This window comes from Chlamydotis macqueenii, chromosome 6, assembly GCF_036417535.1.
Source record: "Chlamydotis macqueenii isolate bChlMac1 chromosome 6, bChlMac1.mat, whole genome shotgun sequence".
In the NCBI taxonomy this organism is placed as follows: domain Eukaryota; kingdom Metazoa; phylum Chordata; class Aves; order Otidiformes; family Otididae; genus Chlamydotis; species Chlamydotis macqueenii.
This window is the reverse complement of record NC_141561.1, coordinates 30240749-30255378: the sequence shown is the minus strand read 5'-3', so window position 1 is coordinate 30255378 and position 14630 is coordinate 30240749. Positions and strand designations below refer to the sequence as shown.

The window sequence follows — 14630 nt, the reverse complement described above, 5'->3', positions numbered from 1 at the left end:
TGTTGACACTTCTGGCTTCTCTCCAGCCTTCAGGGACAGTGTCCCAACAGTTTTAATTGTTGCCATTTCCTCTCCAGTGTTCAAGATCTATCTTTTCCTTACAGACTGCTTAGTCCAGTGTAAGCTTTTCCTCTTTTGTATGTACCAACCTCTTGTATATTCAAACTATGGTTTATAAAATATTTTACTTTCCTAGGATGCCAACCATGATGTCTTTTCCCTATTTCTTTGAATCTTCTCCCTCTCCCATTTACTTGCTGTCTTTTACCACATTTCAGGAAAGCTTTCAGACACATCTCCAAAGGAAAAATATGGGTTTTGCCTTCAACTTCTGCTTTGACTAGTCTTATTTACAATTTGAGTTTCCCAGCCTCCTTTGCACTGAGTAGTCCTTGTGAACAATCCCCCTGACAACACTTAAGTTCACAGACATTTTACATCAGAAAAAAAATCAGGCCACTTGAGCAGTGATTTCCTTAGAGAAAGGGATATGACATTATATTTGATATAGATAAGTATTAATTATATTATTATATCATTATATGACATGGCATTATATTATACATAATATGTCAATATATTATAACGGAATGTTTATTTTCAGCACTGCGTAAATTTGCTTGCTGTTTAGGTTAGGGAAATAAACATGTACAAAGGAGTCAACCTGACATCCTTCAAAGAAGAGTTTAATGCAGAGAATCTGTGGAAATGTTGGGAAGAATGTTTGGATAAATCTGACTACTACAACCGAAAAGCAATGGTGGAAGAATTTAACACAAAAAATTATTGGAAAAAGAAAGGGATTGCCATCATTCCCATGAAGTTTTCCGTTGGATTTAATGCAACTTATTTTCATCAGGTAACCTCTTTGAAATAGAGCTTTTATGATCTAAGATCTCTACTTTTCTCTCCAAAAATAGAGGAAATATAATCTCTACAGGCAGGAAGGAAGGAGAAAGAGAAAAGAATTCCAACATGCTGGACTAAGATATCATCCACTGAGATATACTTTGTTTCAGAAAGAGTATCACTGTATCTGGCTGATCTCTTTACAAATGCTTACTCAGTATGAGATGGGGCTTTGAGCAACCTGGTCTGGTGAAAGATGTCCTTGACCATGGCAGCCCCGGGGGTTGGACTAAATGATCTGCCTTGGCTGAACTAGATGATCATCCATTGGGTTGAAGGTCCCTTCCAACCAAAACCATTCCATGATTCTATGAGTAGTCACCTCACAGAAATGTGAATTTCTCATTCCCAACACACTATCTTTATCCAGCAAAAAGCTAAATAATTCACTGTAAAAATGTGGTACTTGGAACCTTACATAATCTGGTCCATAGTAAGAAAAATTATCACTCCTATAGTTCAGATAGTACCATTTATATGATAGGTTAAGCTCTGCTACTGGATTTTTTTTTTTGTGGCTCAGCATAGTGGTATTTCTGGGGAAATTTTCAAGGTCTGATTAGTTTTTGGTTTTGGTTTTTTTTTTTCTTTAATTCATGCCTTGAACCAAAAATTCTTTCAAATGAGTTTCAGGTTAAGTGAACAAACATTGTTATTTCTTTATGAGGGTACAATGCATCAAAAAGTAAATTCACATGGTCTGTATGTTAGTTGTTTATTCCATCTCTTGATTGTTTCTGCACAAGTTTGTAGATTAAGAACTCAGAGAGATTCATATATTTAATCCAATAATGTTCCGATGGTAAAGAAATATTGAATCTAGGGATCACAATTAATCTGATACAGAAGGTCAAAAAAAGACATAAATAATAGTTACATTTCACCAAAACCTTCAAAATAAAGCCCAAGCATTGCACTGAATTTCCAAAATTCCAGATCTAAATGTTAGAGAATAGCTTTATTGTTTCATCTTGTGTCTATCAGCTAGGACTCTAACTGATATCAGCAAAATGTTACCTGATCGTAAACGTCACAAGTTGACACCAAAGACCATTATTTCTCAATGTAGAATTAATAACAAATAAAAAGATGTCCTGGAGGCACTGTATTTCACAACTCCTCTCAGGCTCTACTGTTTGCTCTCTGAGTGCCCTTTTAATAATATACTGATTCTTGTGAATTATATCTGTCTTTGCCTAGTTGTTTTTTTATGCACCTTTGTTCAGTGAAGTAAGAAAATTACCAAGTTTCTGTGGCTTTTCTTTAGGCTGGAGCTCTCGTCCACATCTATATAGATGGGTCTGTGCTAGTCACTTATGGTGGAATTGAACTGGGACAAGGAATTAACACTAAGATGTTACAGGTGAGCGAGTTAGCATCTGAAGGCAAACAAAATACAAGAAAGATAACTGAGCCAAAAGGATAAATGGCACTGAAAAGTGCAATAGGCAAATTCTATAGACATGAGAAAGCTAAGTTTAATATTGGGTTGTTGCTCCAGAGTTATTGATTAAGACAAGACTTGGGAAAAATACTAGCGATAATCAAAGTGATCTTTCAAGATCTGCAAAGGAGATGAACATCTTTGTGGTAACATCACTGTTATCAGGATAGCTACGGCACAAAGAGTGCAAAAATGACCCAACAGTTTTTTTTTACAGAGGGAGTTAAAGTGCTGAAAATTTAACTTTGTAGTGTATCCAACACCAATGATAACATAAATTGATTTTTATACCTTTCTGGTATAAATAGTGATAAACAAAGCTATGTGTCAAAAAGGTCATTTTGGATCTAAAGTGAGGCCACTCCTTCAAAATCAGCTGAATATTAGAACACTGGGAAAAACAATAAAGTATGAACACAAACTAACCAAGCCATTTCAAATGAGATGATAGAAAATAAAATATACAGATACGATTTGAAATTCCATTAGGGAGAATGATTTTTAAATTTTATAAAATTTTTAAATTTTTAAATTTGATTAAGTTTTCCATATGTAACCAAAACCTAATTAGAGAGAACAATAAATTAGAGGCAAAACATATAGTATTGCATTGTATTGTTTTATCTGATCTTCTATTACCTGAATTTATTTATACTTTCTTTTTTTTTTTACAGAATAATTATTAAGGAATACTTCTGTGTTTGTCCTAGTCATAGTAATGCTGTGGAATTAGGTCATTTCTCTGTGTGTATATATAGAAAGAGATGAATAGCATGATGAATTCCTAACTTGAGATTGCCTCTTCAAGTGGGACAGGATATCTTTTTGTTTACTTTTATTACAGATTGCCAGTCGTGAACTGAAGATACCACTGTCATATATACACTTCTGTGAAACAAGCACAACAACTGTACCTAATGGCAAATACACAGCAGGATCAGTTGGAACGGAAATCAATGCCAGAGCAGTCCAGGTTAGACTTATTACCATTTTCTCACGTAACCAGTGGTTCTGTTGAATAATGAATGTCCCTCTGTGGACTCATAACTCTGTTTTGGTTTTGAGCAGCTTGCAGTCCTTTTACCTTAAAATCTCTCTTGCTAGTTTATTTTACACACATAGTTTAAAGCAAGGCAAATTACAGAACACTGTTAAAAAGGGTTGCTTTTTTTCTGCTTTACTGTATCAGATTTACAAATCTGGGGTTTTTTTTAGATTGCAGCTAGATAAATTTATGGATCTTCGCTTTGTTCTGTACTTAAACACAACTTAAAGAAAAACTTAGCATAAGGTATATTTTCAGTACTTTTATTAATAATCAGACTGAAACACCCTTATCCACCTAAATGCTTTGATACCAATTCTGCTTTCATTTATTTTGTAATAAATCATTCAAGCAGTGGTTTTCTGTCTTGTAAATCAAAATAGGAGGAGAGTCAGGTCCTTTATCTTCTTTTTGTTGACAGTTTCAGTGAATATATGGTATATGAATACTTCTGTAACATTAGAGCAGATACTAATGCCATTCTTCAGAAAGTGCTGCCTTGTAGTTGGAAGTTAGCAGAGTAAAGAAATTGTAGGTAAATTAACAGAGTTACAGCCCTCAGAATGAATTTTACAAACTAACTTCACCAAGAAAGAGCTTGTAACGCTTTGAAAACAGCAGATAGATTTGGGTTTGTGGGTTGGTTAATAGTGCCCAACCTTCTTCCTCCCTAGGATGCTTGTCAAATCCTTTGGAAGCGTCTGGAGCCTATACGAAGAGACAATCCTAATGGCAAATGGGAAGACTGGGTAAATATCTCTGTCTGTTTCTTACTATTAAATGATGATAAACCCCATGAGTGTAGAGTGAAAGCTGCCATTATTCTGGAGGGAGGAAGGGGCCTCCCTGCATGAAGTAAACTGGAGGCAAGGAACAGCATAAACAGTGTAAAAGCAAGTGGTGCAATACAATGTCCTGGTAAATCTGGCCGACTTTAGAGATTTTGCAATGCCCCCCTTCCTAAAGATATGTCCAGGGCACAAAAGAATGTAAAGCTTTACTTAGGGCTCTTTTTTCTTTAAAATGTTTTTTTAAAGCTTCAATTTTTCTTTAGATATGGGGTAAAGAATTTTACATTTTCTCTCTTTAATAATGAGTATACCTTCTGCAGATCCATGAAGCTCATGAGCAAAGCATCAGTCTTTCAGCTACTGGCTATTTCAAGTAAGGAAAGTCATTAGTCTTTTTTAATTGCTCATAATCGGAGGTGCTACTTTGTCAATAAGTTGCAGGAAAAATAAAACTGTCCGCATTCAACCTTCTCAAGGTCATATCAGATGCAGCGCACACAAACCATTAAGAAGTTGCCTGGACCAGAGACTCCAGTGTTTAACAAGAGGAAACAAGGGCCACAAAGACGATAAGCGGGCTGGAGCACCTCTCCTATGAGGGCAGGCTGTGAAAGAGTTGGGGCTGTTCAGTCTGGAGAAGAGGAGGCTCCAGGGAGACCTTATAGCGGTCTTCCAGTACCTCAAGATGGGGAGAGACTGTTCAGTAGGGCCTGTTGTGACAGGACTAGGGGTAACGATTTCAAAATAGAGGGAGATAGATTTAGGTTAGATATTAGGAAAATTTTTTTTACAATGAGGGTTGTAGAACACTGGAACAGGTTGCCCAAAGAGGTGGTGGATACCCCATCATCCCTGGAAATGTTCAAGGCCGGGTTGGATGGGGCTCTGAGCAACCTGATCTAGTCGAAGATGTCCCTGCTTCTTACAGGGGAGCTGGACCTTTGGAGGTCCCTTCCAACCCTAACCATTCTATGATTCATTCATTCATTCCACATAACATATATTTATCAGTGGTGCTACACCCTAGGTTGTCTTTGACTACAGAGATCCTATGAAAAGAGTTAGCTTAGAGAGTTTATGATATATCACATCATATGATTCCTGTAGTAATCTCAACAGTGAGGATAAGGATAAGGGGTGAGGGATACCTTGATCAAATTAATCAAATCTGAGGGATGTTCTTACTTCCTCCAGAGGTTATGTTACAAACATGAACTGGGACACAAAGAAAGGCCATGCATTCCCATATTTTCTCTTTGGAGTTGCCTGTTCTGAAGTAGAAATTGACTGTTTGACAGGAGCCCACAAGGTAATGTCAAAAAATACAGTGAACTTAAGTAGAGTTGGGTGAATTTCCCACCATAGTTACATTCATATAACATTTTTTTCTTTCATTTTTCTTTACTAAGAATAGAGACATAGTCTGTTGGATGTACTCAACAAAACACCAGCAGAACAATAAATGGCTATAGTGCCCTTTACAATATAATTTGTTCATCCTGTTCTTGTGATAGATAATGTTAACCAGAAGAATAAGAAATACTGAGAACAGCAGAAAATAAAGAAAGTCTAATGTTTCTACCAGATATGATGACTCTGAAATTCAATTAGACCTTCTAAAGAAGACCATATCATTAGTTACAGTCCCCTTTTTAACATTTTAAACAGGTGAAACTACAGTCACATAACATGACCTATTGCAAAGGGGATTTAGTGATTTAGTGCAGGGACAGCTCTCAGCAGCATTGTATGAAGACCAATCCAATGTCTTCTGGCTATTGGGGAAGCACATTTGGCTGCCATGACTGACAAACATGCAGTAGCCCATGTGGAGCTAGATTCCAAAATCACTGGAGTCTGTGAACCTCACCAGGCTGGGATTTAGGAGGAGAAGCCACTGGGCCTTGTATAAGAACAGCCTATCTTCTCCTCTACACAAGGAACTTCTGTGCCAGTAACTGTGCTTCCACACTCACAACAAAGCATAGGAAATGGCTAAACATCACTTCAAGCAATTCAGTTTCTATAGGAGAACAAGCCAACAGCCATTCTCCAATTTATGATCATCCTGTTACTCATGGGATGTACACATCCCATTCCAAGTTTCAGACAACCACCAAAAATGCATTATCTAGATGAACTCTCTGTTAACACTGTCTGTCTCAAGTAGCTTTCATGTTTCAGAATAAATTTATATTTCATGGCTGAGACTGTTGTTCAGGATCCCTTTTTTGTTGTGTATTTTAAATATAACTTTATAACAACTTTTATTTGTTTAACAGAACATCAGAACAGACATTGTCATGGATGCCTGTTTTAGCATAAATCCAGCTATAGATATAGGACAGGTATGAACTTCCATAGTTTTGCTTTATATTGGATGTTAATGAACATTCCTCTTTGTGCCTAAATGATTGCTGTTATTGGTCAATTTAATAGCCACCAAAGCCTGTGAGACACTATCCATTAACAGTCAAGGACGCTGCATTGACAGATGTACAAGTATTTGTTTTTATTTGCAGCTATAAATAATACTGGGTTAAGTTTTCTGCTTCTTGTTCATCTTCTGAGAAGTGATGAGAAAAGCAGATCCAACAGACTTTGGAAATGTCTTACAGGATTAGCATCCTGAATCTCCTTATGACTTCTTCCTGATCAATTTACTGTACCCCAAAATTACAGACTGAGGGCTAAACCTTAACCAGCTGCAGAGCGCTGTTGACTTCAGCTGTGATGTAATGGAAAAAGCTATTGAGATGGAACAGAACTTTCTTTAAAAGTCTGTTATATCCATAGCTTTGTATTATGGATTCACCTACCTGTATCTACAGATAAATTGAATAGTGACAAAAGTGGTGTCACTCACTAACAGTTTGTAAATAAGAAAGTAGTGGTGAACTCAGAGCGTAAAAAAACCTTGTCATTTCTTTGCAGAGTCAAAGGAAATGCTCCTAAAATTATAACCTACATTTAAAAGCCTTTCTTATCCTACTTATTTATTCTATTACAGGCTCATCCTCATATATTTACCTATTGCGTAAAAGATTATGTTCATTTTGCATATTCAAGAATTGCCAAATCTGTCAATTCATTCTTTCTTAGCAGAGCAATTCTATGTTCACCTTGCACCAGTGTTTATGTCATAGCCCAGGTGTGTACTCAGCAGTTGTTCCTTCTTACTTTGGGCTGGCCTGTTATTTTCTCTTCATATCCAACCTGTTATCTATTTGTGTCTGAGATGTTTTTCTCTAGAAAAAAATTTCATTAGCTATCTGCAAATCTTTTTGAGCAAATACCAGATTGAGCAGACTATTGATGTCATAGTCCCTGAGCAAGTATCTCCTCACTGGAGTTCCTGTGGGCAATTTTGCCAAAGCAAATCAGAGGTAACTGTACTAGTTACAGTGAGTTTAGCCAGCAATAAGGAAGAGTAGAACTTAAGCCAATGAAAATATTTGTATGTGTCAGATGAGGACAGCTTGGCCTTATTTTGGTCTGTGTTAGCTGATTTCTACTTTTGGAAGGAAAGATGCCAGTTCATGTGTAATCTTAAAAAGTAAGTCTAATTATATATATGTTGTTATATTTAAAAATGACTAAATGTGATGTAAAAGTTTACCTTTTTTTCTTTGCTCAGATTGAAGGGGCCTTCATTCAGGGAGTTGGTCTTTATACGTTAGAAGAAATCTACTTTTCTCCAGAAGGAGAGCAGCTCACTCTTGGCCCAGATACATACAAGATCCCTGCCATCTGTGACATTCCCAAGCAGTTCTGTGTCTATTTACTGCCAAATTCATGCAACTCAATTGCTATCTATTCTTCCAAGGTAAACACACCAAACTTACCATTTGCAAGCACACCAGTTGATTCTGCTGCAAAACTCTAAGTGACTGTAGTGTATGGTAGACTTTTTTTTCAGCTACGGAACAAGTTGTACTTAAATGGTGAAACATTGATGTTCTGAGTTTTTGGACTAATTTTCTTCCTATGATTCATTGGTATTACAGTAGCACTTAGAAACCCTAATCAAAATTGAAACTTTTTTGTACCTAGCTGTTGGGCTGACTTTCTAGAATCTCACAGGAAACCTATGATAGGTGTGGGAATAGAGCCCAGTTCTTCCATTAGGCATTGCAGAGCACTGTTCTTTCTGTTTTAGGGTACATCCTCTGAGGAGGCACCCAGTACTAGGACTGAGCACTGTTCATAGCCTCAAAATAAGAGCAGGGGGAAAAAAAGCACCTCAAAATGAAAGGAGAATTAAAGGGGAGTGTAGGCATCTGGCTGCTAAAAGACAGGAATGCCCGCTGTTCCAGCCTCAAATCTAAAGCAGCTATGACAAAGTGTCCTGGTTCAATTCCAGTAGGCAGAAAGGTAAAAGTAAGAAAACTCATGGGTTGAGATAAAGACAGTTTAATAGGTAAAGGAAAAGCCACATGCACAAACAAAGCAAAATAAGAATGGAATTCTTTCACTACTTCCCAGTGGCAAGCAGATGTTCAGCCATCTCCAGGAAAGCAGGGCTCCATCACACATAAGAGTTACTTGGGAAGATAAACACCATAACTTTGAAAGTCCCCACCTTCCTTCTTCCTCCCTCAGCTTTTATTGCTGAGCATGACATCATATGGCACAGGATATCCCTTTGGTCAGTTAGGGACAGCTGCCCCGGCTGTGTCCCTGCTCAGTGGCAGGGCAGTCTGAGAGGCAGAAGGGGCCTTGGCTCTGTGTAAGCACTGCTCAGCTTAAAACATCCCTGTGTCATCAACACTGTTTTCAGCATAAATCCAAAACATAGCACCGTAGCAGCTACTATAAAGAAAATTGACTCTATCCCAGCCAAGACCAGTACGTGGAGGAATGGGAATTTCCAGAAGAAAATCCATTCCATATTCTTAGGGCCTTAGATGGCATAAATGAGTAAACAAACTCTTCCATATGAAGAAAATAGAAAGAGACAAAGGGAACATTATTTACCAAAATCAGACAGCACGAAGTTTATCTGTGCAAGAGAGGCTAAGGGGGCAGTGGGCATGGGTGTCTGTCTTCCTCTGTTTCATCATATAGGATAAATTCCACTTGGATATAGAAAAGGTAGTTTATGTGAGAAGTCATGAATTATTTCATGGCTTTATAATGTGAGCACTGAAGTCCCAGCAGGAAGCTTTTTTGATAGTGTAGCTGTATTGTGAATTTTAAAATTACTGCCTCCAGCCAAATCCTGCTCCTTGATGTTTTTCCGATTTGAAAGTTCTCAGAGATCCAAGGAAAACTGTTGTATCCAAATATACTGGACGTGACCAACTACTGAGCTGGTGTGATTCAGTGTATTTCAGATATCTACAGCAGAGATGTGCTGATTTAATTCTCTGCTGTCAGTTTCTAAGGCCAGTCTCTCCAGCTGCCTCTCTCCTCTGCTAGGGCATGGGCGAGGCCGGATTCTTCTTGGGCAGCTCAGTGTTCTTTGCAATACGAGATGCAGTGGCTGCTGCACGGAAAGAAAGAGGACTGCCCCTCGACTTCACACTGAACAGCCCCTTGACTGTTGAGCGGATTCGCATGGCTTGTGACGATGTCTTTACTGAAATGGTAAGGTTGTTTTCATTCCTTCCGCGAGCTAGCCAACTCCTCAATTCTCTTTAATCTCAGTGGGCTCAATCACATTGTACAATCCATTTCCGTTGACCCCTCCACCTTGACCTTCAGGTCATGCTGGAGAGTACTTATTTTTGTAAGACTATGAGGCAGAAGCCAACTTCTCTCCCCCATCTGTCCCAGCCAACAATGATCACGCAAGAGTTTCTTCAAAAAGGAGGGCAAGACGGGAACGATGACATAGCTTTCTGATTTAATAGTTTTAGTCACTTCAACAAGTTTTCCGCTGCACTCATCATTTTGGCACTGTAAAAGCAGATATATCTGGAGTTGGTTAATACATTTTCACCTGCCCCAAACTTCTGTTTATTTATAAGTTGAAGAGAAAAAGGAAAAAATAAAGGAATAAAAAAATGAAAGGAGTAAAGCATAGCAGCAATTATCAAACAGAAAAACCAGCAAGAGTTTAGCAGCCATTCTCCCCTCAATCGATATCCAGTCTGAAAGCAAACCAAACAAATGCTTTGGGGGCCTGGAAAATAGGAAACACCAGACCAAACTGTGACAAGTTCCATTAGTTAAAGCTTTCAACGTAAAAAGCCTCACGGACCTGAGTTTGAGCAACTGTGTTGTACCCTAGGCTGAAAATTTCTCTATGAAAAGGGACACAAAGTGAGTCAGGCAAACCTGCAAGCCCCTATCTCTTCCCATGGCAACCAGCTAGAGACCCCCACCTCAACCTGCCTGGATGCTGGGGTTGTGAAATCCACATCCATCCACTTCTGTTTCCTTCTGTGCAGGATATCCAGTGGTCAAGTCTTTCACAGTGATAGAATTTGTCATACTAATAGAAGTCATAACCAAGAACCTTTGTGGGCTAGGTGTTGTGCAAACACTTGGTAACAACCTAGAATTTAATTAAAGGTGAAGTTGTTATCCAGTCATCAAGGGTTGACATTCTATCTCCAGGAACGCCCTCAGAAATGGAGGATTTCCTTGCAAACATCATGGCCTCCATGATTTAATGCAGTCTCGTTAATCCATCTTGCATAATCGCACCTCATATGTCAGTTCTTCTAACATGAACCTTTCAGGCTGTGAGCTCACCTGGGCTATGGAGATATGCGCTTAATTACCTGTTCAATTACAGGTATGCCAGTGTTGACTGGAGGTAAGTTGGTTGATTTCACAACCCTTTATAACATGAGAAAGTGGGGATTTGTGTGTGGAATAACATTTAAATGGCTAATAAGGAACATGCTTTTATGAATTACTGTAAGTTTTCTTTCCCCTTAGCAAAATGATATTTTTCTTTATATTTTCTTTCAGATTCCAAAAGATAAACCTGGACTCTATAAGCCATGGGCCATCAATATAAATTAATACTGCTTTCCTAAGTACCAAACAACCAGCTGACTCCTTGAGCCACTTACTGACTGAAAGCATTCCTGCAAGAAAGAACTGTAATACTTACACACACAGATATATAGAGATATATATATCCGTCTTTGTAGAACAAGATATAACCAACAGTTCTATTGTCCTGCCAAGAGACCTTCATTCTGAAATGTACATTTATTTCTAAACCAAATTGCGTTCCATGCTACACTGGTATATTTCTAGAGTTACTCCATGAACTTTAAAGAATTTGCATGCAATGTTGAAAATATTTGCAAAGAAGAGCAGATTACAACCAGTACCATTTTGTCACTTCTACACCCAGTTTGAGATTCACAACTGTTGTTACTCATTCTTTCTGTTGTTCTAGTACATGAAAATACCAAATATCAGAATTAGACACTGTACAAATTAGTGATGGGCAATCTATCAATATTACAGTGGAACAGAGATTGTAAAAGTACATACTGCCAAATGTTTTCTAGACATTGATATATTATTACTACCACAGTAACCACAGAAGTACTCTAGTATAGCTCTCTGCTTCCTGGCAGCCCATCTCAGGCGTGCTCCATACCCTTAGATCTCTCTTAACCACTATCAACTTTGACCTCTCTGAGCTGGAAAAAAATCACTGCTATTTGCTGGATTGTCAGTGCTCATGCCTCCTCTCCTTTGCCTTTCCCACAGTTTTGCTCCTTCTTTCCAGGAAAATGGTGAAGTAGGACATAGTTGTTGCATTCATCCGTAGGTAAGGAGAGGGCACAAGGTGAGGGAGGTGTACTGGAGGTAAAAAGGGTTAAATAGCAGGACAGGTTCCCAGTACCAGCTTTGAGTGAAGTTCATAACAGAGGTGAAGATTTCTGGCATAACTTAGGTTGGTGAGCAAAGACATAGAGGGGACAGACCACCCAATCTGTAAAACCTCATGGTCGTCTTATCTAAAACATTCTTTTTTGAAATGGGATTGCTCATTGCAACCATCAGCAGGTATGTGTAACAGATGTGCAGAGGCGACTGAGACAAAAAAGTGGAGGGCAGCGGGGCTGAGAGGAAACGATAACAATAGAAGTTCATAGTTAAACATAGATGTGTAAGCTCACAGTTTAACTCAGCTGTGCCAAACAACAGTACTGGCTCTCTGACAGACATCATTTTAGAAAGGAGGTTTCAAAGTCATGCAGTGACAGCTGTATGAATCTTGATAGAGCATTTCCCCTTGAGCAGAGGAGTCTGAGAAGCAAGTGCAAAGGTGTTTGAGAGGGAGAAAACGAAATGGCTGAGCTGAGCTAGCATAGGTTTAGGTACAAGCGAATACTCAACTTTCACATTTGATAGTTCAAAGGAATAAAATTAACAGTAAGGACACATTAACATTGTGTACCCAAAACACTAGCATAACTCTAGAGCTACTCAACAAGTATTGCATTAGTTCAGATCCTGTACTCATTTACATAAACATAAATCTAGACTATTTTCATTTATTTTAAGGGTGAGAGTGCAGGCTTAAATTAGCATAGTATAGAAGAAAGTGTGACCTGCACACATGCTCAAATAAGTAATATTTAATCTAAATCTGTAGAGGTACAACAAGATTTAATTCCTTTACAAATAAATTAATATTACAAGTAATGAGGAAATTGCTAGATTATATTGGTAACGTTTTCCTGTTCATTTCCCTTGGTAAATCGTGAGAGACTGCAGCTAACAGGAGAAGCTCAACTGGCAAGATGTTTTGCAGTTTTGTGATATGAAAGACTTCAAGGAGCTGACAGCAGGAAGTATCATGTCTTTGCATTCCTTTCCTTAAAATGTGATTTTCATAATCTGTGATTTATCTTCTTGGCTTTTTATTTAATTGTGATCAATGCTCTCGTTTTAGAATGAGTCCCAAAGCAATCAGTGCCTTGGGTTTAGAATGAATGAATAAATTTTTGCAAATATTAAGGTGAAAATCCTCCCTCTGAATGTAATCTCCCTTTAGGGTATTTTTGAATGTGGTATTTTGGGGATTTCATTGGGCTGTTAACTGGAATTTGCTTACATATGTCTTCAATAAAAGCAGACTTGTAATGCACTCCTGCTATTTCGTGACACTGTGATCTATAACAAATATTCTTTCAAGGATAAAATAGCAATGAAAATGGTGTGAGATGAAATGTGGCTTCTACTGACAATAAGAATGACCAGTGTTTGAGTTTAAAGTTCAGAATGTGTGACTTGGCAAGCCTGGTACTTTCCCATTAATCTGCTGCAGAATTTTGTAGCAACAGACACGCTGAAGTGGGGCTCTGGAGCTTTCAATTTTTTATATAGCCAGCGTATATCTGCCTTGTGGAATGAAATAAATGTTGATTTTACTACTTCCAAGTTTTACTCTAGTTTTAACCTGTAAGGGCAGCATAACTAAGTGAATGGTGGGTCAGGTGATCATGCGATGCCTGTAATCCAGGCAAGAAGAGACAGTGGAATGTAAGCAGGCTCACTGGAGAGATGGCCTTACTTCAAGATAATCAATTGAATAAGACAGCAGGATCAAATGCAAGTTAACCAGTTCTGCTTGGATGAAAGAATTTCGCAGATAAAAGCTAAGCTTCTTCTTTTCCAGGCTTTAAATGTAATCTCTTCTGTCTCTTATATGGATAGATAAAGAATGCTTATTTGCTTTCCTAAATAGATACATTCAGGGATAAGGTCTTCAAAGAATGTCTACTAAAAAAAAAAAAAAATTACCAGAATTGGTGTGTTCCCCAGATTGTGAGCAGCTGATGCAGATCAGTTAGAACACTGTTTAAGAACACCAAAGGACACTTCTCCTTGCATTCTTCTGAAAAATTACAGTTTACCTGACAGGTGTGACAACCTCTCTGCTAGGTGAGACAAGCAAAATAAAAGATTCACAGCCCAATAAGTAGTTTGTTGGGATAAAAAAGAAATAGGGCTGGGGATGACCTTAACTAAAAAGTCATGGTTCTGCAGGTGACCCCACTTTAGCCTCCTGAAGCATAATGACTTGCTCTGTTTATACACCTGATAACTGGTCATTTCAAGAGCTTTGGTCAAAGAAATGTTATACTTTACACCTGGGGGAAATTTGGCAGCTGTGTAAGGTCTAGAGGGAAGCTTACGATCTCCACATTAGCTTAGTGGTTTGCCCTTTTGAGGAGCAAAGAACTGAGCTGCAACTGCATCTCTTGTCCTGTACTGGCATGGCGAGTATGTTGCAGGTTGTTACATTCAGTCTGGTAGACTGTTGACGCGGAAGTAACGGACACTGCTGATGACCAATATGATCAAGCAAATGCCAATTTATTGTTGATACATCCCGGTTAATATAGCCCTTCTAATTCCGTATCATGCGCAAGCTCTCTACTAATTGGTTAACTATATCATGCACGCGCTCCTAGCTAAAATATGATTCGTTAAGTCTCTATGTTCACGCGCACGG

At 38.3% G+C, this 14630-nt stretch overlaps 1 protein-coding gene across 1 annotated transcript in view; it reads left to right on the top strand.

Annotated features, from left to right (window-relative positions):
• The window catches only part of LOC104483252 (aldehyde oxidase 2), a 44928-nt gene extending 31691 nt beyond the window's left edge, over window positions 1–13237 (top strand). The window contains exons 26-35 of the mRNA XM_010124968.2: window positions 632–859; window positions 2177–2272; window positions 3198–3326; window positions 4073–4147; window positions 4510–4562; window positions 5384–5498; window positions 6472–6537; window positions 7827–8015; window positions 9611–9778; window positions 11114–13237. Coding sequence (XP_010123270.2) covers window positions 632–859; window positions 2177–2272; window positions 3198–3326; window positions 4073–4147; window positions 4510–4562; window positions 5384–5498; window positions 6472–6537; window positions 7827–8015; window positions 9611–9778; window positions 11114–11167 — 1173 coding nt within the window. The 3' untranslated portion in view covers window positions 11168–13237. The remainder of the gene's footprint in view (window positions 1–631; window positions 860–2176; window positions 2273–3197; window positions 3327–4072; window positions 4148–4509; window positions 4563–5383; window positions 5499–6471; window positions 6538–7826; window positions 8016–9610; window positions 9779–11113) is intronic.
• The last annotated feature ends 1393 nt before the right edge of the window (window positions 13238–14630 follow it).